The following is a 22,714-nucleotide window of genomic DNA, read 5'->3' on the forward strand; positions in this document are numbered from 1 at the left end:
TCTTCGGGGATCTTTTGTGCATTACTACTCTCCCTGATTAGTTTTGGTCTCAGTTGGGATTTCTTTGCCTTTTTGTTTGACTTCATGCTGAAAAAGGATTTTTTTCCCAACCTTTTGGTAATAATCCAGTGGTGATCAAGGGGGGATAAATCATTCACCCTGGCCGAGAAAAAACAATCACTGAGAAGTCTCAAAGAAATATACCACGTGAGGGGAAAAAACTGGGAGAAGATCCGGAATATTATCGTTTTTCCTATGGTAAAACCGGTGCCCCTCTTCAGGAGAACTGATTTCAAATTATTATTATGCAACCACAAGGATCTCTTGTTTCTCAGGGTGTCTAAGCTGCTGGATTGCTTTTCGCCCAAATCAATGTGGTTTCTTTGGAACATTTTCAGCAAAGGAACGCATATGCTGCAGTGTCTTTGTGGCAAGAGTCTTAAGAAAAACAAGAACCCAACTGGTAAGCAAAACATGCATCATGTTATGTTTTTCCTCATAATAACCTGTCTGTTGCTCATCGAGCTAGATCTGCAGTTCTGCTATGCAGGAAGGCAGGGAAACATACAAGGAACCAGGACAGTGTTGCATATAGAGGTGCTGCATGAATAAACAAGTAGCAGCTGGATCCGCGTCTGCGAACCCGAAAACCATTATCAGCATCTCTTGGCTGTGACACGATCCATCACTAGGAGGGCGGAGGAAACTTCTTTTTTCCTAAATGTATTTGGTTGCCTGTGCTTGGTGGAATATTGAAGGGCTACGGTTTAAGGTTGTGCCCAAGGCAGCCGAAGCTTCGGTAGTTGGCAGGAGCTAAAGCGGCGAGCTCTCCCGTACTTCTGCTGCAGGTTCGGGGACGTAGCACTAGACTTTCTGATTAGCTTGCACAATATTCGCCACCTCGATCACCTTTACCAAAGTAAGAGAGGCCCCCTCCCTCGCGGCCCCGCTCCTCCGTCAGCCCCCGCCTCCCTCCCCCGTCTAGCTCTCGGTGCCCGAGTATTAACTCATTCCCTCTGTCTGCCTCTGACACATCCTGCCACTGGGAATACTTGAGCAGGGTTTATGCCTGAAGGGAACCCCGGGCAGAGAAGACAAGCCCAGCCCCTCTCGTAGATGTCATTTAAATCCCCTCTTCAGAAAGCCCTGTCAGACCCTGCGTCTGAGTCCCACCGGGGGATGAGAGGGGCAGAGTCCCTGCCTTAAGTCTCCGGTGATCATGCGCTGGGATTCTAAAGGGCTCCAACAGGGAAACTTGCAGTACATTACATAAGAAATGCAAATGCAGGGGATTTGGGGAGCCGGCGAGGGGTTCACTTCCCCTCCTCTCTGTCTGAAGCGTTTGGGGGCGGCCGAGTTGTGGGCGAGCAACTCGGGGGTGGCCAGGCCGGCGGGCTGCACGGTGGCGGCCGCCACGGGCGAGGAGGCTGCGTGAGCCTTACCCGGAACAGCGCCTGCCTGCAGCCAGGGGCTAGGGGAGTCCCCCTACTGAGTTCAGGATGGGGAGGGACGGGCCCTGTGTTTGTGTCTGGAGCTGTGTGGGGAGGAGGGGGCGGGACCGGCTGTCCTGCAGTGGCAGCCCGGCGCTGGATGCTTTGGAAGTTGGCACTGCGGTGCAGTAGATCATGGATGTCTGTGGCCACCCTGACACCCCGAGCTCAGCCAGGGGCCGCGCTGGTACCCGGAACCCACTCTGCTGGGCAGCAAGTGGCTGCCCGCTCCCAGCCTCTGAACTTTGCTAATGCAGCTAGTTGGGGTGGTGCGCTCTGAGGGGGCTGCCGCCTGAGGGTGCAGCGGGAGCAGAGGAGAACAAGGTGTGGGTGGGCGGGGAGGGAGGCAGTGGGCGTGGAGGCTGAGCACCCTTTAAGCACCACTTATGCAGCAAGAGGGAAACAGAATTTTTAGTCGGTGCAAGAGGGCAGCTGCTCACTGATGCTCACGTACTCGGGCGGAGGAGGTTGCCCCCAGCTGGGGTGCTGAGATGGCAGTGGAGATTTTGAGAGTTGCCTTTCCCTGCCAGGCGGGCTCCGTGGTGCAGCAGACTGTCTCTGTCCTGGAACCCTGGTCCTTGGGCTCCAGCTCTATCCCCGGTCCGACCATCCTCCCATCCCCACCCTTATACCCTTCTTTGGCCTAACTTCTCAGCCTTTAGCAGCCCTGTAATAGTACTGCCCCCCTGAGAATTGCCCAGGGGGAAAAGCAGTATTCACCTTTCTATTTCAGCTAGGAGGTGTCTCCCAACCTCCAGCATCCCAGGGACACTTGCTGAGGCTTGGTTCCAGCAAAACCAATCCACATCTGCAACACTGTTTCACAGGACTTCCCAAAGTGGGGCAGGTCCAGGGCTGCAGTTGGGAGGGGAGGGGCTCCCGCTTCACACCTTAAGGATCCTGGTTTTCTGAAGCCCTCTCATGTCCTCCTGTGAAAAGATTTAGCTGTCTTCCCAGAAAGGACTACTTTTGTAAAAGCATTATTGTTTAGATTTGGCCATTTGTCTAGGGACCTTGAAGTTAGTCCTTCCATAGTATCTGAGAGGGGGAAATAATTCCCCAAGAGCAGTGTATCTTTGTAGGCCTTTCTGTTTCTTTTATACATGATTTTACTGAAAACACTAATTTCCCCCTAAATACCATTCAAAACATTTTTATTACACTCCCCTCACCCCACCCACTTTCATCTCTCTGGAATAACCCCACCCCCTTTCTCAGGCTTTTTGGAAAGTGTTAAACAAATGACAGCTTATTTTTAGAGCAATTTAATTTGCAGCTTATGAATACTAAAGTACTTGTATATGAAGTGCCCGGTTAACTCAGGATGTGCCTTACAACACAACCAATCAGGGAGTTTAATCTTAGATTGCCAGTGATTTGAGTTCCCACATGGGGGTTGCAGCATTTAGTAGATTTTTTAAAACTGGGACATTATTATGTCACACTATCTCACCTTCTAAAAGTTTTTCTTTTAAGCTTGAATCAAATTCATGACTAGCCATCCTCTTTTAGTATTGCACTTGGCAAGTTCCATTCTCCTTCTGCTATTAACATGAGGACTAAAAAAACTCCTTTGCAGGTTTTTGATCCCAAGATAGCAGTACAACTAAGAAGTTAATTGGGTAATTAAAATAAAACAAAGACTAAAATCCTCTTAACTGTTAAAACCAAAAAGAACAGATTGACTACTACCTATTATGTTATCTTAAATCTAAAAAGAGGACAATTAACTGGTTTCAAACTAAGACGCTTGGCAGAATACTACAAGTACCAGTAAATTTGGTGTAAATCACCTCTTCTTATTTCAGAGATAAATATTAATTTTTCTTCCCAGTCTCCACAAATTATGCAGTGTGGGGTAGTTTGGTCAAAAATTCCTGGGAGGAATTTCAGAGCACTGCTATATAATCAAGTTGATGTGAAAATAAGGAGATAATAAAGGTGTGAATTTAAGGATGAAGTTATTCACCTACCCAAAAGTTATTATTAGCTTCATAGTGCTTACAGTTGTTAATAGTTGTTTTTATGTAAAATTTAACTGGAAAAGAACATGCAAAATGTATTTGTGTTACATATACTTAATGTAAATTGCAGTAGTTTAAAGTCTTGGATATAAATTTGCTATCATCCTAAAAATACCCAATGTGGCACAGTTCAACTATTATTAGAGAATGAACACCCCTCCACACACACACTTAAATGTCCTATTTTTCCCTACTTCGAGTAGAGCAGTAGCCATGCATTTAGAGTAAATGTTACCTGCTGCAACTTTAACTATATGAGTCATGCAAGGTGACTGTATTTTGGGCAAATCATTGGACAGGAAATACTAAGTCCAAGTCATTTATATTGCCTGGAGGAGACTTGATACATTTCTTTGAACCAGTATGATAGTTTGTACTGACCAGTGTGTACAACAGGCCAGTTTGGAAAATAATCTAGGTCACTAATCTTGAAGCAAAGCGTGAGAAGAATGTGCTTGAAAGAATAAAGTCCACAATAAAGATAAATGCTAAAGTAATATCATTGCCATCTGTTCAGACACATAGTTAAAAAAAAAAAAAAAGCGAAGAAAGCAATGGCCTCTCAAATGTACATATCTAGTAAGCGACCACAGGACATCCTCAAGCCACTGTGACTTGCTAGGATTTTGGGCATGGGTCAGTGGCAAGGAGGATAGGCATGAAGAGGATGTCCTAGACCTAGTTTTGCTAAGTACTTCAGAACATCCCACAAACTCGTGGCTCGGAGTGTTTCTTTTTCTGAGCTTAGTCTCTTTCTCTGCCATGTAATTGCAATGGAACCATCAGGACTTGGTAGTACCAATTAGCACTTTCTATTTCCTGTTATTTTTAGCTTTCAGCTCTGCTTTTGTCTTTCACTAAGCTGTTTCAGGCACCAAAGGTACCCAAGACACTTGGTAGGCCACTATTATTCACTTAGATATGCATTGTATTTTTAAAGCTACTTGCTTTACATCTATTGCTGTCATGGAATTTGAAAGTAAGAAAATATGGGGAGAGGGAAGTAAAAGAGTAAGCACTTTTTACTCAGCTTGCAGACTCATTCTGGGTTTTGTAGAGTAGGGTGAACCACAAATGGGCTACAGCTTCTGCATTTCTATACACTAAATATGTGGCAAACCAAGATGTAAAATTCAGACTGCATTCTAGAAGACCAAACAGGTGTAAGGTTCTTCTTCTAACATGTTTGGCTTTGGGAGTGGGGTTCCATGTATGAGGAGTTGTCCTTAGACTCCATCCAGGAAGCTTCAGTTACTGAGGGAGCAAAATGAGCTGCGCAGAATTGTGCCACTTTGAAAACCAAAAAATGGCATTCAGATAGGTTTCTGAATACTGACTTGTTGGTAGAGTGGATTTTTCTTTTTTGAAATTTCTATGTTAACAAATAAAAATTCAATGCTTAATAATCTAAACTTAGTTTTAATAATAAAGATGACTTTGGCTGTACCCACATACAGCCTGTTCTTCTCTTAGCATCCTTGACTGAGAAAATTCGTTCAAATGAAGCATTACTTTCGGAAGGTGCTGAAGCTAATCCCATACTATACGTCACATTTCCCACACTAAACCACTTTTTTAAAATGTTCCAACCCAGTCTTCCATGTTTTAGTAACACAAACACTGGAGACTTTTGTGAAATGTTCTTATATTAAGGTAACAAGGACAACAACCAATGTTTTCACTCCTTTGCACATTTTGGCATCATACCTCACTCAAATTGACTCATGAGTTTTCTATAAATACCGTGTAGATGTCTCAAAATGGAAGCATTTAATCAAAATAGTTTCTTATGCTCTAAGAGGAAGCAGTTGGGAGGTTTAAGCAGTATAGCAGGATCTCCTTTATTAAGTTTTAAACCATTGCAATGTGCTTACATTTGTAATAAAATCTTTTACCCCAACTGGTAAGAACGTTTTACTCCCTTTCAGTGGGGACTGTGGGTCAGGGATATATCTACTCACGTATCTACCTGTCTAGTGTTGTAATCTGTGTGGTTTTCATGAGGTTTTAGTTTGTATACCATGCACCAGATTTAGTTATGAGTTGAACTTGGGCACTGAAGGGCAGGGAATTTCCTGGGGGAGACTTCTCAGTTCCTTAGTATACCTCTAGAGATACAAACATACTTTTGCTATGATGCTTTTGAGGGACCAACTACTTTCTGATATTTTCCCTGAATATTTCTCTAGTTGCTACAAACTAATTTCTTTACTTAAGTCAGAATGCAAAAGGTAGGATGATGAAGGGAAAAGAAGTTAAAAGGAGGAATTCTTAGGGCTTTCTAAACTTGGGGGACAATAGGAGGAATAACAAACACACGTTTTATGAAGAACACGGAAGTTACTGTTTGCTCAACTAAAATCGTCTAAGAAAATCTTAGTGTTGGGCACTACTGTCTTTATCCTTATCTCCTGGCAAAAACTCTACTTATGACAGGAGGCAGGTTCTTAATATATTTCAGTAAAATAAATAGGGCAAAACAGGAGTCTCTGAAAAAGTGAACTCTGGGACTATACCTGATAGTATTTATGCTTACTTCTTTCTAATAGGGCTACCCAATAATGAGGCTTCTAAATGATAAGAAACAAAAAAATAATGGTGAAAGGTGTCACTGGTGTTAACATCAGGCTCTTCATCGGCTGTGGTAGGTCACCTGAAACATGGTGTGCAAACATGCCCTGGCCACAGTTTATAATACTCTTCCTTCTAAATCTCAAAACTTGAGGCCTGCAATCTATTCCTCACACTTGAGCTTTTCTCAAATACAACCTAAAGAGCCAATCGCATTCTTGCCTTCAGGCATGCTCAGCCTTAAAATCTCAAAAGGTTGGTGCACCATTGGGTTCCGCCTTCGTTTTCTTTTCTGATCTTTCACTTTCGACTCCTTTCCTGTAAAGTTGAATGCAGTGTTCTTTTCTCTTTTGCTCTCCTGCCTCTGAAGATGGTCACTGGGATCCTCCTTGTGGCTAAGGAACCTCTCTATTTCCATCTCTTGAAAGCAGTCGCCCCCTATCATTTCATTCTCTCGCAGTTTTAAAAGCACTCATCTTCCAACTTGAGAGCGCCTTGTCCTTCCAAACCCTGCACCATCTGTTTCTCTTGCTCCTTTTGGAGCCACTTTAGAAGGTGGCGGTGCTGGGCCGCTGTGGCCTCGGCTCAGAGGCCTGGAGTTTGTGTCGGGGACGGGAAAGTTTGACAGAAGCCACGGCTTTGGAAAGCAGAGAATTGTGTCACGATCTGTGTTCTGCAAAGCCTGGCGCCGGCCCGCGCCGCAGCCCTCCTCGGTCCTGTTTCCACACTAGGAGCCCCTCGGTAGGTAAGCTGGCCTCCGAGGTGGACGAGGCAGCCCTGGAGGGCGGGCGTGCCGGGGCGGCCAGCGTCCCCGGCCCCGCCACCCGCTCCGCTCGCTGGACGGCACAGCAGCGCGTGCCCTGCCACCGAGCGCCGGGGGCTCCGCTACGCAATGCGGCGGAAGCGGCTTGTTGGAGCTGCCGTAGCGCGGGAAGTTTCCGTTGCCACGGAGATAACCTCTGACCCCGGGAGCGTCTTCCACGGCCAGCGCAGCCGTTGCTACGGAAACCGCGGCGGCCGGAAGCCGCGGCGCTGGAGCCACTAAGCGCGCTGGCCGAGCTCCGGGTCCTCGCTGGCGTTGGGCGCGGCCCCTGTGCACCTGACGGCCTGAGCGCTGGAGGGAAGTCCTGTCCCCACCCACAGGTGGCCGCTGTCCCCGGCCGCTCCCCAGGGCCAGCTCAGGCCTCGGGACCGACTGGAAAGAAGGACGGAGCGGAGCGTTCGGGCTTGAGCCCAAGGCCTCGCCCGCAGGGGATGAGCTGGCTGGTCTCAGCCTTGGCCTTCTGGGGGCCTGACTCCTCTGCTGCAAGGACATTGGCATTGAGGAGGCCAAGCTAGCCCAGCCCCAGCTTGTTGCAACGTTCTAGGCTTCAATAAACTTAGGTTTTTACACCCAGTCCCATGTCCCTCCTTTCCCGGTACCCCTCCTGGACTGTGTGTGTAAGTAGGATTCTAAAGTCGGACCGTATCAGACACAGCCCCCTTTAGGATCCTGAACAACCTGCGCCTCTTACAAGGGTGGCCACTGTGCCAGGGCAACGAGTGACTTCCAGGAGCTAGTTATGGAATTGTAGGCGCAGGCGCAGCCACTTTGAGCCTTGGATGAAGAGACTCTTGTTTTACTTGGGACACTCTGGGAAGCGCCTCCTGCATGTCATTGAGTGGTGTGGTTGGTGCTAAAATAGATGACATTCCACCATTTCCATTGTATCTCCTGATGTCCTTTCCTTAGAGACTTATAAACATTCTTGAGGAGTGGGGTGACCATTGCCGCTGGCTTGTTGTTCTTTCTTTCATCTTTGGGTTATTGGAAAGAATCACTTAAGTATTACCTATGTTTTAAAACCTCATTTGTAAATGAAGAAGTTGAGAAAATTATTTTCAGGGTGTATTCCAACTCTGAAATTCATAAAGTGTTTTACTGAGTAGTAACTATAATCTCCCTTTAAAACTTAATGAACATTTAAAAAGTGTTCCAATTTCATGCTGGAAGTGAAGGGGTGAAAAGAGTTCTTCCCTCAAGGAATCTGCAGGAGAGAAAGAGCTGGATCAGTTCTGATGGTGTGATAGATACTGGGAACTGTAGGCAGATGAAGGAATTTTAAGTCCAAAAAAGAGATCCTGGAAGGCCTATTGGAGGGAATACAACTCAGTTGGGAAGAACCACTGGGAGTTAGTCTCTTGGGAAAGGCACCTGTGTGCTAGAAATTATAATACCACTGGGCAGTCAGAGGATGTTTGTAGGAATTGGCAGGTGGTGGGATTAGAAAGTTCAAGAACAGACTGTGCATTCTGTGTGACAATCACATTTACCCTTTAGAAACCCATTTTGGCCACAGGGGGTGAAAGTATCTTTGAGTCAGTCAAGATGGAAGGTAGAGAGGCCATAGATGAAGCAACTAAGGTAGTGAGTCATGATGCGGTTCAAACTAAAGTGCAGGAAAGGAAGTAGAGTCCATCAAAGTGGGCGGGTTTAAATTTGGGAAGTAGGATGAAAGAAGAGTCTAGAATTTCTACCTACAGGTTTTGATTGGACTAGTGTTGATGCCACAATCCTCTGGCCATTTGTCAGTAATGCATCCCCCGTCCTTGAAATGCAGTAAAACCTCTTCTGACTTCATATTGTGCAGCTGAGGAAACTTAATGGCAAGTCAGAAACTTCAACAAATTTCTAGGTTAAAATTCAAGCCGTCAGTTTTAGGAGAGTTGCCCTGGATAAAGAATTCATTTGTCTTGACTTCAAATCTGAAAATTCTTAGGAATGGGAAAAATGCTTTACAATAAAGATGACTCACAACGATTTTTAGTGATTCTTTACAATTCTTTTATCAATAGCAGGTGTTTTTGTACAAAATACTTTGTTCTGTTTGAGGAGTCAAGCAGTGCACTACAAGCTAAATTTTCAGATTAACTATTCAGGTCTGGCAAGAAGAGAAGGAAGTGTGAACTTTGTTGAATTTACATATGTAAGTGTATGCACCTGCTTTTTAGATAGAAATGAATGAAGTTGTAATTAAAATGCCGTTTCCCCCTCTGTAATGTCTTTCTGCACAGTTACAGCGGCTCACTGGAGTATGTGTAACCTTTTTGGTAATACTCTCTTAGCGTAGCTTGGGAGGGATTATTATCTCTATTCTTTCCACTTCCTGTGTGCAGCAAATGGTATACTGTTGTTGTACTCTAAGACATAAGAAACATGAAAAAAAGAAGGCTTAAAGACTAAAAGAAAAATAATATCCCTTAATTATGATTTTTTTAAAATAGCCACTTAAAATCTGCAACTCATCTTCTAAAGTTGTATTACTATTGTGCAGCAAGTGTTGTAATTGTTAAGCAAAGAAATCAAACCCTCAGTAGTCACTATCATTCTGCTTCAACTTTTTTTTTTTTTAATTGGGGCAGATTAAAAGCAGGAACCCAGTACGATTGAATATTCTCCATGCTCTTAAATGATTTTTTTTTCTGGGAATTTATCTTTTTCATTAACTTAATTATTTTTTCTGTTACATTAAAAATATTATCCAACTCATGGCTATTAAGGAAATAAAATTTCTTATACCTCAGACATATAATAATGGATATGAAATAGAGGCAATTCTTTAAAACTTTTCTTTATTAACTGATACATAAAAGCATAAAAATTGTACAATTTGATGAGGTTCCATGTGAAGCTTTTATACATGTATACATGTTTAATGATATAGGAAATACTTTTAGTGGAATGATATTAAATATGAGAAATATTTTACAGATGCAGTAACAGATTTTATGTAGGGTATCATAGTCTGGTTTCTGTTGCTATAACAATGCCTGAGACCAGGTAATTAATAATGAATAAAGGTTGATTTAGCTCCTGGTTCTGAAGGCTGGTAAGTCCAAGAACATGACGCTGGCATCTGCTTGGCATCTAGTGAAGGCCTTCTTGCTGCATCAGAACATGGTGGAGGGCATCATATGATGAGGCAGAGTACATGTGCCAGTAGATAACTTATTAATCCATGAGTGTATGTTCAACTTCCTAGATTTTTATAAGCAGATTACTCTTTTGCATTAACAGAAGCGTCCTAATTATTTTGAATCCTATATAATTATACCTACGCTCTAAGTAAGTAATAACCATAATTACTTTTTTAGAGAATGTTTTCTGTGTGCTAGGCACACAGTCACACACCTGATTTAGACCTCAAAACCATAGGTAGGAATTTATATTATATTTCTGTTAAAACTTATGAAGCCCAAATGTGAAAAGGTTAAGGAAGTTTCGTACTCTCCAGCCAGTAATTGAGGGATCTGGGTATATATCCAAGGATCTTACTCCAGAATATATACTCTTAAATCCTCATGTTGCAGCTGCCCCCTAAAAAGCATATTCCACAGCATTATGTGAAAGTGATCCATAATTTGTTTCCGTGAATCATTCTGATCTGAAACTAAAAGGAGATGCAATATGTTCAGTGTTTAGGTGTCTAGAATGTTAATTATTTCTTATGAAGATATGATTTACATATATTGAAATACATAGTTATGAACTTTACAGCTTGACTTATTTTGACAATTGTGGGCATCACTGTAACCAGGACCCCAATGAAGATTAAAAAAACATTCCCACACCCCAGGAAACTCTGCATTTCCATTCATGCCTTACCCACATCCTCTCTGAAAGGCAACCACTGCTTTGATTTCTCTTGCTTTAGCTTGGCTTGGCTTCATTAGATCATGAACTTCTTGAACTTTTGAGTTATTATTTTTGTCATTGTGTGGTGTGTAGAATTGATGTGGTAGCTTCTGTTTTATTTTGTAAACTAGAATCTCCTAATTGAAAAGACTAACTTTTTAGTTAACATCTAGAAGTCATCAGGAACTATCAAGGGTCACAGTTTACAGAGCCTGCCACAGTTAATGTAGATGCTGGTGAAAGACAGGAAACTCCTCGATCAGAGAAAAAGTACTTAGGACTCAGTGTATAACAGATAGTATGAGCTTCAATTTGTCATCAGTCCCCTTGTTACCAGATCCAGGATTGGGCAGTGCTGAGTGACTCAGTGGATGTTTGTACACAGTGGATTTGTGTCACAACTGAGAAACTTGGAATTTAGGAAATCCCTACTCTTCAGAGGCTTCTAGCAAAGCTGCCTAATTTTTATCCTTAAGAGAGACAGTATGTTTATTATCCTGGTCAGGAAACAAATGTGTCCTCTAATTTGGAGAGAGACCCCATCCCTAGATTCCAAGGCTGTTTGCTATGCAAATATCCTTGGGGAGATAGTCTGGTACAAAAGCTGTTACAGGACATGTAGAAATGCCATGGGTAAGTTGTCATATAAATCTACTTCTTCAAGACAACTCTTTCTTCCCTTTCAGTGTGACTCAGTGGTGCCAGGCTATTTCTATTGTTACAATAATGCTTTTTGTCGAGAGAAATACTTTAGGTGGAAATTGACTTAAAAATGATCATGAGGTTTTGAGAAGATGGACAATATAAAAGTCTTATGTGATAAACCTACCTGCACTTAATGACTAAATATGTAATCCTCTATGATGAACCTCTAACCATTAAAATTTACATTTAGTTACTGAGAGAGATTTAAAATGTGAGTACTTAGTCCTTGACCTATAAGTTCTTCAGCTAAATGTACAGAGAGTAATAGGTATGAGATGGAGTTCTGACAGAAGACCCATTTAGGATGAAAGGGGAAGAAAGGAAAATATTTTATAGAGGTGTGACCTGATGTGACGCCTGAAGGCATGTTTCAATTAGCAGGGGAGATAAGCATGTTCTTGGCAATGGACAGATGTAATTTATGTGAAAGTCAAAGGCTAGACTTATTTATGATAGAGTGAGAGGTATGGATTGGGGATTCATGGGAAAGTTAATGGAATGGTGTTTTTGAGATTAGTGGAATTATAGTTTGAAGTCTGAAAGCCTGGTGGAGGAGTTGGACTGGAGGTATTAAAATTAGTGAAGTAGAGAATGTTTCTGAAAAGGGGAGTAAGATGATTGAGAATTGCAAGATTATGGGTAGAAAGTGTAATGGATGCAACTGAGTGTGGGGAGGGGGAGTATTGGGAGGAAGGAGTGATTTGTGTGATTAGAAAGCAATCAAAGAAAATGTTGTTCTGTCAGTTAAAGATGGGAACCAGGGCTTGATGAAAGGATGGTTCTGGGTGTGTAATAGAAGCAGGAGGAAAGTCACTCACCAGTCAGGAATGGAATAATTGAAGACCCACGCTAAGAAGTTGTGGGGGCACAAAGGACCATGCTTCTCTGAACTTAAAGATGGGTGAAGTAAAAAGTGTGTGTGACGGACACTGGAGTCACCTTTGTGGAGGCTCATGAGATGATTTATTGAGAATGTGAAACAGGAAATGTAGTGAGAGGTTACGTCTATGTCCTTGATAGTTAGGTACAGTGGATAGGTAGGTGAACTTACGTTATCTAATCTCTTATATAATTTGAGGCCACTTTTCTAGCTCTGGAGCCTTTCTAAACAAGGGGAGAATGGGTTTTGGTACTCTCTTCAAGGTGTAGCACTAAATCACTGTGTAGTACTTAGAGGCAGCAATTTATTTCCTTGCAACATGATGTTTTCTAGTGTCATGCCACAATGGGGAAAGGAAAAAGGTCACAGCCTATTCCTTGTATTAATACAAGGAATTTTTCACCAACTTTGCTCACATTTTTTTTTTCTGTTGGAGTTCTAAGGTGCTGATCCGGCTCCAGTAGTGTCACATGTTTTAGCAGCCCTTGATGATCATTGTTTAGTGGAGTCATGCCTTAAAGAACAGTTTGCTAACAGCACAACTTTTGGAAATGAATTTTGTTTTTTCTGCTATCTTCTAATTTGATTTGTGTTTTGGTGAGGGGTCAGTATCTGTGCTCCAGATGTTGTAATGTCATAAAATTTTATAAAAGAATATTTTAAGGAAGATGTCTTTTATTAAAACAAGATCAGTTGGATTATTAAAGACCAGTAGAGGGAAGGAACGGGGTGGGTGGGCAGGAGGAGAGGAAGTACTGGTGATTGAAATGAAGAAAAATGTTATGTGCATTTGTGAATATGTCAAAATGAACCCCATTATTTTGTATAAACATAAAGTACCCAAAACATTAAAAAATTATTAATGGCTATTCAAACTTTTCAATAATGTAACTAGTAATGTCTTATAATCATTAGTTGCCATTTCTTTGATTTAGAACTGGGATCCTTATTAGGGATTATAGTTTCTAGAACCAATATTCTTAGGATCACAAGTACAATTCCCAAAAAAGGGGAAGGGGTTCATTGTAGGTGGTGATTCCAGTCGTGGATATACTGTGGTAGGAGCAGATTGACAGCTTAAACCTGAATTCTGTTATTTCAGTGGATGAGTGGTGACTTAGTCAAAACTTTTTGCAACTTAAGGTAAAGTCAGTAGACAGTTGCACTGTATCAAAAGTCTGAATGCTGTAGTGTTAAAGGGTCTGAGGTTGTGCATTAGCATGTCTTTGAATTAAAAAGTGAAATGTGTATCCTTTGCACAGAAAGGTTCCACTCTGGACTCCCGGTCCACTCTGTGTCATTTGGGTATATACCTACTTTCTCACTGTCTCTGATGCTCATTAACTTGTATTTCTGAGAGTCTGAGGGAAGGAAGTTAAGGTCATTCAGTTCCAGCTGACTTACAACCTTATTCTTTTATTTTTATTATTCAAAGTAGAAGGACACATTGTCTATCTCTGTGCACCTTAATAATAGCTTTTACCTAACAATTCTTTCATTTCTGTTACAGTTTTAATGTAAGACAAATCTTTGACTATTCCTTTCTTGTACTCTTTAAAATTTATAATTGTAGAAATACTTTTGAATATTTTGTTAGGAGCTAATCTTAACTTTTCCATTGTAGAATTATAAGAAAATTAAGGAAAATAATAAAGTTGGGTAGTGCTAATAGATACATCAGTACAGGCCCAGGGAACTTCAAAAAACTGAAAGAAAGTGATTTTCAGATAATATACATTGGAATTATTTCTTGATTGTTGCACAATGTTCATATTTTGAGCTGCTAAATAGTGAAATACTATTTTGAGTATCTTACAGGTTAAAATGTGGTTTGAGCTTTTCCAATCTTAAGGGCAAACACTCAGCAAGTTGCGTAAATTAATGGGTGTGGATATATGCTAGACATTTAGCTCGTGGCTAAATCTTGGACGTTTGTGTTCTTACCCCATCTGTTAGCTGTTAGAATCTTTTACCCAAGAGAGTTATTGAGGAATGGTTCATATTGATAATTTGAAAGCAGAAAGTAAAAGTTCAGAAGTATGTTCAGCACAAAAATAATTAATAATTTGTGTTTTAAATTTATGATTTTGAAATAAAAACAATATTTAATATTTATACCAGTTAGTTTCTTGGCTTTCAAGCAACTTTTGTTGAAATTATTATTATTTAAAATTTAGAAGTAGAGATCTGCAGCATGGGATATAATAACTGAACAAGACACTTTTAAGTATGTCTATTCCTATATTGTTCACTAGTCAGGGTCTTGGTTATTAGTATTTAGAGGTTAGTATAACATAAGCAGCACTTTAAACTCCTTACAAATAAATGGGCTACATAAATAACTCAGAAGTAAGGGTTGGAATCTCCAGGCATGTGGTATATTTAAGTCACACTGTAGTTTCTACTATAAGTTTTAGTTTTGTCTGTTACTGTGATTTCTCTTACATACCAACAGGTAGTTTTAGGTGAAAAGCTAAAAATAAGACATGAAATAAAAATACGTAGTCAATAGTGCTTAAAGTTATTTAAAACTTACTGGAAGAAATGAAAAGCATTCTGAACAACTTCTATTGGCTTTTCTCTGGATAGTCATTGTGGGGCTTTTAAGATATCCTGTGTCATTGATTCTCACTGAATGTGGTAGATAGCCTTGGCAATAGTTGCTATTTCTTTTACATTATTATCTCTTAAAGACTGCTATGACTATTTCAAATCTCTTTATTAACCAGTTTTATGGAACAAAGGGTGAAAACCCTGCTTTGATGCTGTGATGATTGTTTTTTTCTTTTTTTTTTTTTAAAGAGAGAGTGAGAGAGGAGAGAGAGTGAGAGAGAGAGAATTTTTTTTTTTTAATATTTATTTTTTAGTTCTCGGCGGACACAACATCTTTGTTGGTATGTGGTGCTGAGGATCGAACCCGGGCCGCACGCATGCCAGGCGAGCGCGCTACCGCTTGAGCCACATCCCCAGCCTTTGTTTTTTTCTTATTTTATTTATTTATTTATTTTTTACCAATTAAACATTTTTTAATGATAAAAATTGATTTGGGGCAAAGCTGTCAATTTCTCTCATTTCTCCAAAACCAGAGCTAAGAGAACAGTGAATCCATTAAATATCTCTGAGGTACAATTTGAGAATACACAAAAAGAATAATCATTCCTACATTCTAACTCAGCTAATAAATTTCGGAGAAAATGTATCAAGGAACTATTCCCCAAAGGGAAAAAATTCTTCCAACTATAATTTTAAAAATAAATAAACTGAATGTTCATCAAGTACTGTGCAGATTCTTGAGATTTTACCCTACTTTTTTTTTTTTTTTTTTGGATTTTCTTTTTTTTTTTTTTCTTTTTTAATTTTTTTTTATTGATTATTTATCGCATTACATAGTTCATGATATATCATATTTCATACATTAGACTCAAATTGTGCTTTGAACTCCCATTTTCACCCCAAATACAGATTGCAGAATCACATCTGTTACATATTCGCATTTTTACATAATGCCATATTAGTGACTGTTGTATTCTGCTACCTTTCCTATCCCCTACTATCCACCCTCCCCTCCCCTCCCCTCCCATCTTCCCTCTCTACCTCCCCTGTGTTTTTAGTTTTCTTTAGGCACCTCACTTGATCAGGAGGGAGAAGATAGCAGGCCCAATTCCAAGACACTCCTAAAATTCATCACCTTGTGATGACTTTGGAGGCTGATCTCCAATTTGATTAGAAGTGATGCTTTAATAAAACAAAAAAATGGATGATGTGTATCCGTGACAGTAACATTTAGCTTTTTTTTTCTGATTAATATTGTAGGGTGCAGTGATATCATAGAGTGATCTTTCATTTCTGTTACTCTGGTGCTGAAGGGCCCAAAGATGTGTAACCATCACCACCATTCAATTTTAGAACATTTTTATTAACTTAATAAGAAATGCCACACATATCAGTAGTCACTTCTCATTTTCCCCTTCCCCATGCCCTGGCAACCACTAATGCATTTTCTGTCTATTTAGATTTGCTTCTTCAGGATACATCATATAAATTAAATCATACAATATGTGGGTTCTTTTACTTAGCATAATGTTTTCAAGGTTCATGCATGTTGAAGTATGATTGATGCTTCACTTTATCTTATTATAAGACAGTATTACATTATGTGGATATATCATTATATTTATCCATTTTTCAGTTGATATACACTTGGATTATTTCCATTAGTTCCCACTATAGATGATGCTACTGTGAACATTTGTGTATAAACTTTTGCGTGTGAATATATATTTCAGTTCTTTTGGGTATACAACTGGCAGTGGAATTGCTGGGTCAGATTATAATTCTATTTTTGATAATTGGAGGGATAACCAAGCTGTTTCCCAAAGGAGTTGAACCATATTACATTTCCTCTAGCAATGCATGAAGGTTCTAATTTCTCCATATTCTTTCACAACACTTGCTATTGCCTGTCTTTTTGACTAATCACTCTAGTGGATATGAACTAGTATGGTTTCATTGTGGTTTTGATTTGCATTTCTCTAATGACTAATGATATGGAGTACCTTTTCAAGTTCTAATTGACCATTTGTGTGTCTTTGAAAAAATATCTATTCAAAATTTTTGTCCATTTATAATTGAGGTGTTTGTCCCTTTATTTTTTAATTATAAGAGCCCTTTATATACTATGTATACAAGTCTCTTATCAAATTTATGATTTTAAAGTATTTGCTTCTATTCTGTTTATTATATTTTCATTTTATTAGTGGTATTACTTAAAGCACAAAGTTTTAAATTTGTTGAAGTCCAATTTATGTTTTTTCCTAACTTAAGTATTCAATATTATAAATGAGAAACCATTTCTTAAGATCATAAAGATTTCATACTAAATTTTCTTCTGAGGGATTTGGCCCTTACACTATGTCTATGATCCATTGTGAGTTAATTTTTGCATATGGTGTGAGACATGGATTGATCCAACTTTATCTTTTGCATGTGGACAATCTTTCAAGGAACATTATAAAATTTTATGACACATACACATCTCTTTCTGAATGAATATATAATCAAAAGTCCTTTTTACCATTTTAATTTGCTTTATGGAACAATGATTTTACAATGTCTTGGTATTTCAGACAAATAAATTAGTTTATCTTACATGAAGCTTAAGTAGGGATACTGTGAAATTTTTGGTAGCAATGCATGTTTTCTTTTACTGTAGCTTAGTATATAAGAGCATATTAAAATTTAACATTCTTGTGCAGTGCATAAGAACTTTCAAGAAACTAAGATAGCACATGTGTAAGTCCATTCAGGGTACTATAAAAAGTACCTAAGACTAGGTATTTATAAACAATAGAAATTTATTTCTCTTAGTTCTGGAGGCTGAAAAGTCCAAGATCAAAATGCCCCAGGATTCAGTGTGTAGAGAACGCTTGTTCTCTGAGAGATGGTGCCTTCTTGCTGTATCTCACATGGTGGAAGGGAAGAACACAATTCTTCAAGCCTCCTTTAGGAGGGCACTGATCCCATTCTTGGGGGCAGAGTCCTTATTGGCCTAATTATTTCCTAAAGGTCCCACCTCTTAGTACATTACAGTGGGCATTAGGTTTAACATATGACTTTTGAGAGGACACAAACCCTGAGACCGCAGTGAACACTTCAACTATTTGTAGCTAGTGAGCTGTGAATGAATAATTTTTATATCCATAGCTTTGGTTCAAAATTATTCTGACTCTTCTATGTTTATTTTCAATGCATGGCCATTTCATTAGAATAATGACAATGTGACACTATATTTACATTTAATTTGTCTGCTTAGTTTTAAAGGTAATGTGATGAAGGTCAGGATTCATTGTGTAAATTATACTTCTTTTATTTAAATTTATTCTAATTCACTTATTAAACATCTCATGCAAAATTCAGACACTCCTTGATATGAATGTCATCTGAGGTTTTAGTAAAACAAGCACTTCTGCTACAGTTTGCTCTGTTTTGTTAAAAGAAAAACCACTCTGTTATCCAGGAAATTATAGCCCTGTCTTTTAAAATAGGTGGAACCTCTCCTAAAGCAGGAGGGCATTCTTAGGGCTTATCACCTGAGGAATGATGCAGACATGGACTTGACCCCTGAAAGTAGGAATTAATTCATACCTCTCTGATACTTCCCTTGGGTTTGGATATTTAAGTTGCTAAATATAATTGGGCATTATAGACAAGTTGGGAGCTGAATGGGGAGGTATCCATATACTGAACTTTAAATTGAAAGAAAAGAAACTATATGCTAGATTATTCCATTTTATTCCATTCTATGTTGATTTCCTTTGTGTTGTATGCAAATATTTCATTGCCTTTTATTTAAATATTGTGGCCTTGCCTGGGATGTGCTCTGGGGAATTAAGACAAGAGACATTTATCTGTGCTTGAGCCGGAGTATTAAATTCAGAGCAGTTCCAGTGTTCCCCTTCTGAAGCCATCACTGGTGCGGTACCAAAGGGGAGGATGAATCTCAGGTGTGAAAAAGGCTGGGCGAGGCTTAGCTGACTTTCCAGCGAAAACTTGGAAAGATCTTTGTAAACAATTTTCTGATGGAGTACAATAGTTTTTCTCTTTGAGGTGCATTTTTTTCCTTTATGACATCAAAGTTTTTTCAATTAATTGCCAGAGTTGAGTATCATTATGCTAGATGACTTTTGTCTTGCTGTTCTGGCTTATTTCCTTCTAGACAAAGGCTTCCAAACCTTAGAACTGGATAGGATTGTGAACATGTGATGTTAGCATGGTGGTTTTCTTATTGCCTTAATCCATATACACATTTAACATCTGGAAGCGTCTACCTGTATATACATACACACAGAATTAGAGGTTTGATCATGTAATTCTGTGTGTATGTACATACAGGTTTGTGTGTGTGTGTGTGTGTGTGTGTGTGTGTGTGTGTGTGTGTCCGTATTAGGTGGGTATATAGGTAAATCAAGCAGAGATATCTCTATACTATTTCTTTGTTCAGGTATACTTCTTCACACCTAGTGAATTGTGTTGAATGTTAGTTTGATTTCTATGAAAATAATGATGACATTTTTATTAATTTGAATGTCTCTAATCTAAACTTAGGGGTTGAGCTCTAAGTACAACTCACCATTTTGATAGGGGTTTTGATGATATTATTATAATATTGAAAAATAACATATTTAAAAATCTGAGTTTCAATTTGCCTAAATATTTCCCTTTCACTGAAAATGTCCTCCAGAATAAGTAAAAATCTCAATATTTTATGTCCTCCTCTATATTGCAGAGGGTCTTTGGGGTCTAACTTCCAGCCAGAAGCTTGCATCTTCCTTTATCTTGAACTAACCCAAACGCCCCCCCTCTTGTTGATCTAGATGGGCAGTCTTGAGTAATTCTGCCTGAAGGTCACTAAATGCCTCTGTCTTTTTTGTCTTCCTTTGGTATTTACTGTTAGATAGTTCTATATTTTAAAATTAATTTTTATTCCTTTTTTTAAACCAATAAAGACAGCAGTATATGTATGAAATTTAGAGTTAAAGATTAAAATACTATTTGTAATTTGTCTGTACCTCCAGGTTGTTTTCATTTGTTTTGCTTTTGGTGCCAAGAGAGGATATACCTCTTGATATGTTTGTATTAAAGAAGATGACATATGCGTAGCACACCTACTGTCATACCTAGCTTGCAGATGTTTATTAATTAGTTCTTTCTACCCCATTTCCTTGTCAGAAACAATGTTAGTTTCTTTTCTATATTCTCTGGTGAGTGACACATGCTAAAATTTGCAGTTTTTATCATTAAAATAATATTTTAAAGCTTTTACCTGAAGCTAGTGCTATAAGGTTACTAAATATATTTTTCATCTTTGAAGAATTTAGTTTTAAAAAGCAGTTTTAAGTTCACTGCAAAATTGAGAGGGCAGTGAAGAGAGTTCCCCAACACATGCATGGCCTCCCCCATTGTCAATAACTCCAGCACAGTGGTCCATTTATCATAACTGGAGAACCTCCATTGACACTTCATTATCATCCAAAGTCCATAATTTAAACTGGGGTTCATTCTTGGTGCTATGTGTACTATGGGTCTGTGCAAGTGTGCAATGGTAATATCAGCACTAATAATATCAGCACTATGAAAATATCAACAGAGAACTTTCATAGCCCTAAAAATCCTTGTGTTTTTAAAGGAAGTTTCCAAGTAAAGCTTGCAGGTAGTCACATTTAGAGGCCCAGAAAAGGCCTTGTTCTCTCCCTGAACCTCATTTTGTATGTATATAGGCCTCACTTTTTTTTCTTTGGTAAACCTTTAGGGCCTAACATTTTTTTAGAACATTTTTTTTTTTAAATTTTGCTTGGTCGAGTGGGACAGATAGCAAGCAGTTTTAATTATATTGCTCTTGAGTTTCTAAAGAACGTTGTCAAATACCTGGGCTAGCATATTAGTATGTGTGCTTTTCTTACACATACTGTAGAGCTGAGTATTACTCATGTATACATTCCTAAATGAATATTTAAAGCATTTTCTAGGCTTTTATAATATGTGTATTTTACTTCATTTTTATTATCTTCATCAATTGTTTACACCTTACAATAATTACCTAAGGAGCTTTGAGGTAAACTCCATGGATCTTTCCTACTCTCTTATGTTCTTACCCTAGTTATAAATGAAGGAAGCACACTTGAAAGCAACCTTTTCATATCATTGTTCTGCAAAGAGAGTTCCCACTCCTTTACTTCTTCAGATTTAAAAGGATCTCACTTGCTGCTTTGAACTCTTCATTTTGCAGAGGGGCTTTTTATTTCCTTTCACAACTTCCTTCCTGCCGACTTCTGTCTTTGTGGTGCTGGTGGTGATTCTGCTCATACCTGAACACAGTCTGTCAATTTTTTATTAGCATGCAAATTGTGCCCTTTTTTTCTTCCTTGAGTGCTTTGGCTCTTTGTTTTTTTCTTTAGGGGGAAAAAAAGTAATGTAGACATTTGAAGTCTACGTTGAACTTGCCTCTTTCAAAGCTTCATGGGAAGTAAGCTGTTGCATAAATGAGCATTCTGTCTGGAGTGTGGGGAGATTAGACCCAATGAGCACACTTCCCTCTCCAGGCCTCAGGTATCTGGAGCTGTTTCTCACAGCTGGCACCCCTGGGCTTGTGATGGGTACTTATTGCTCAGGAATGACAATGAATGATGATGATGATGATGATGATGATGATGATGATGATGATATAATAATAATAATAATAAAATAATAAACATTTCCCTTTTTCTTGGGAATACCAGCAGAAAACATGCAATTCCAATGTACTAAGAAAATACAGTTCAGAGAACCTGCAAGTGAAGATGGTCTGATTCAAATTGTCAGTCATCTAATTAAATAATTGGTTTCCTATTGAATTTTTAATAATAAGTATTTTTTCTAGAGATATAAGACTTTAGAGTACATTAAATTTCTTCTTAAGTTACTTTGTACTTTTTTGAATATCAGTTACTTATTTGGAATTTTATAGTATTGTTTTCTTTATTTTTTCCCCCAGAGTGGCTATGAGAGGGAGAAAGATCTCAAGAGAGTTGTAGGCAGTAGTACACACTGCTGAGCAGAGCGCCCTGGGCTGTCCAGTGGCATGGTGGTACCTCCAGCATATGACTGGAAACTGAAAACTTGGGAAAGAACAAGGGAATAAATGGGGGGTGAGCTAGAGGGGAAAAAAACACCCCAGAATAGTTCTTGGACTACTTAATAAATTAAGAGGACCAGCAAGGCACTTTTATTGATAGTAGAATCAGCTGACTTATTCCTTAAAATATGGATAGCAGTGTGAGACACACACTCCAGATACTGCAGATTCTGAATTAATACATTCTTCTTTTCTTTTCCTATTTCGACCAGGTTTGAATTCCGTCCTCCCACAAGAAAAGATCATTTAAATATATGACATAGCAGCACATCCTGTTCTTTTGGTCATATTTTTTGACTTTATGTATATAGTTTTTAATCTGCTATTGTCTTTTTAAGGAGGAGGACTTTGAATAAAGGCAGATGGGTTTTATTGACATTTTATTTGCTATGTGAGGGTTACTTCCCTTAAAGATTGAGAATTGTTTAGCTTGTATGGAAGAAACTCAGGAGTATGTTTCTCATTACTGAAATTACTAAAACAGAAACTAAGGTTAATACTTAAAAATGAATCTTCCCCTATAAGTAGTCTTACTGTCTGAACTTAAAGTATTTATTTTACTTCACTTAGAAGGTAGGTTTCATACAAAAGAATTAATTTGGTTTTCATTTACAAAGCTTTGCCTACTCTTCTGCATAATTGTCATTAAAATAATTATAAGTTGTGTCAAACAGTTGACTTTCTAGACATTAAAATGTC

General features: G+C 39.0%; 1 protein-coding gene across 1 annotated transcript in view; it reads left to right on the top strand.

Annotated features, from left to right (window-relative positions):
- Positions 1-255: 255 nt before the first annotated feature.
- FGF14 (fibroblast growth factor 14) overlaps positions 256-22,714 on the top strand; it is a gene marked incomplete at its 5' end in the record, with an annotated part of 642,354 nt that continues 619,895 nt past the window's right edge. The window contains one exon of the mRNA XM_081307817.1: positions 256-463. Within this exon, the coding sequence (XP_081163943.1) occupies positions 256-463 (208 nt within the window). The remainder of the gene's footprint in view (positions 464-22,714) is intronic.

The sequence above is a fragment of the Spermophilus citellus genome, assembly GCF_964194105.1.
Source record: "Spermophilus citellus genome assembly, chromosome: 1".
NCBI classification, from domain to species: Eukaryota; Metazoa; Chordata; class Mammalia; order Rodentia; family Sciuridae; genus Spermophilus; species Spermophilus citellus.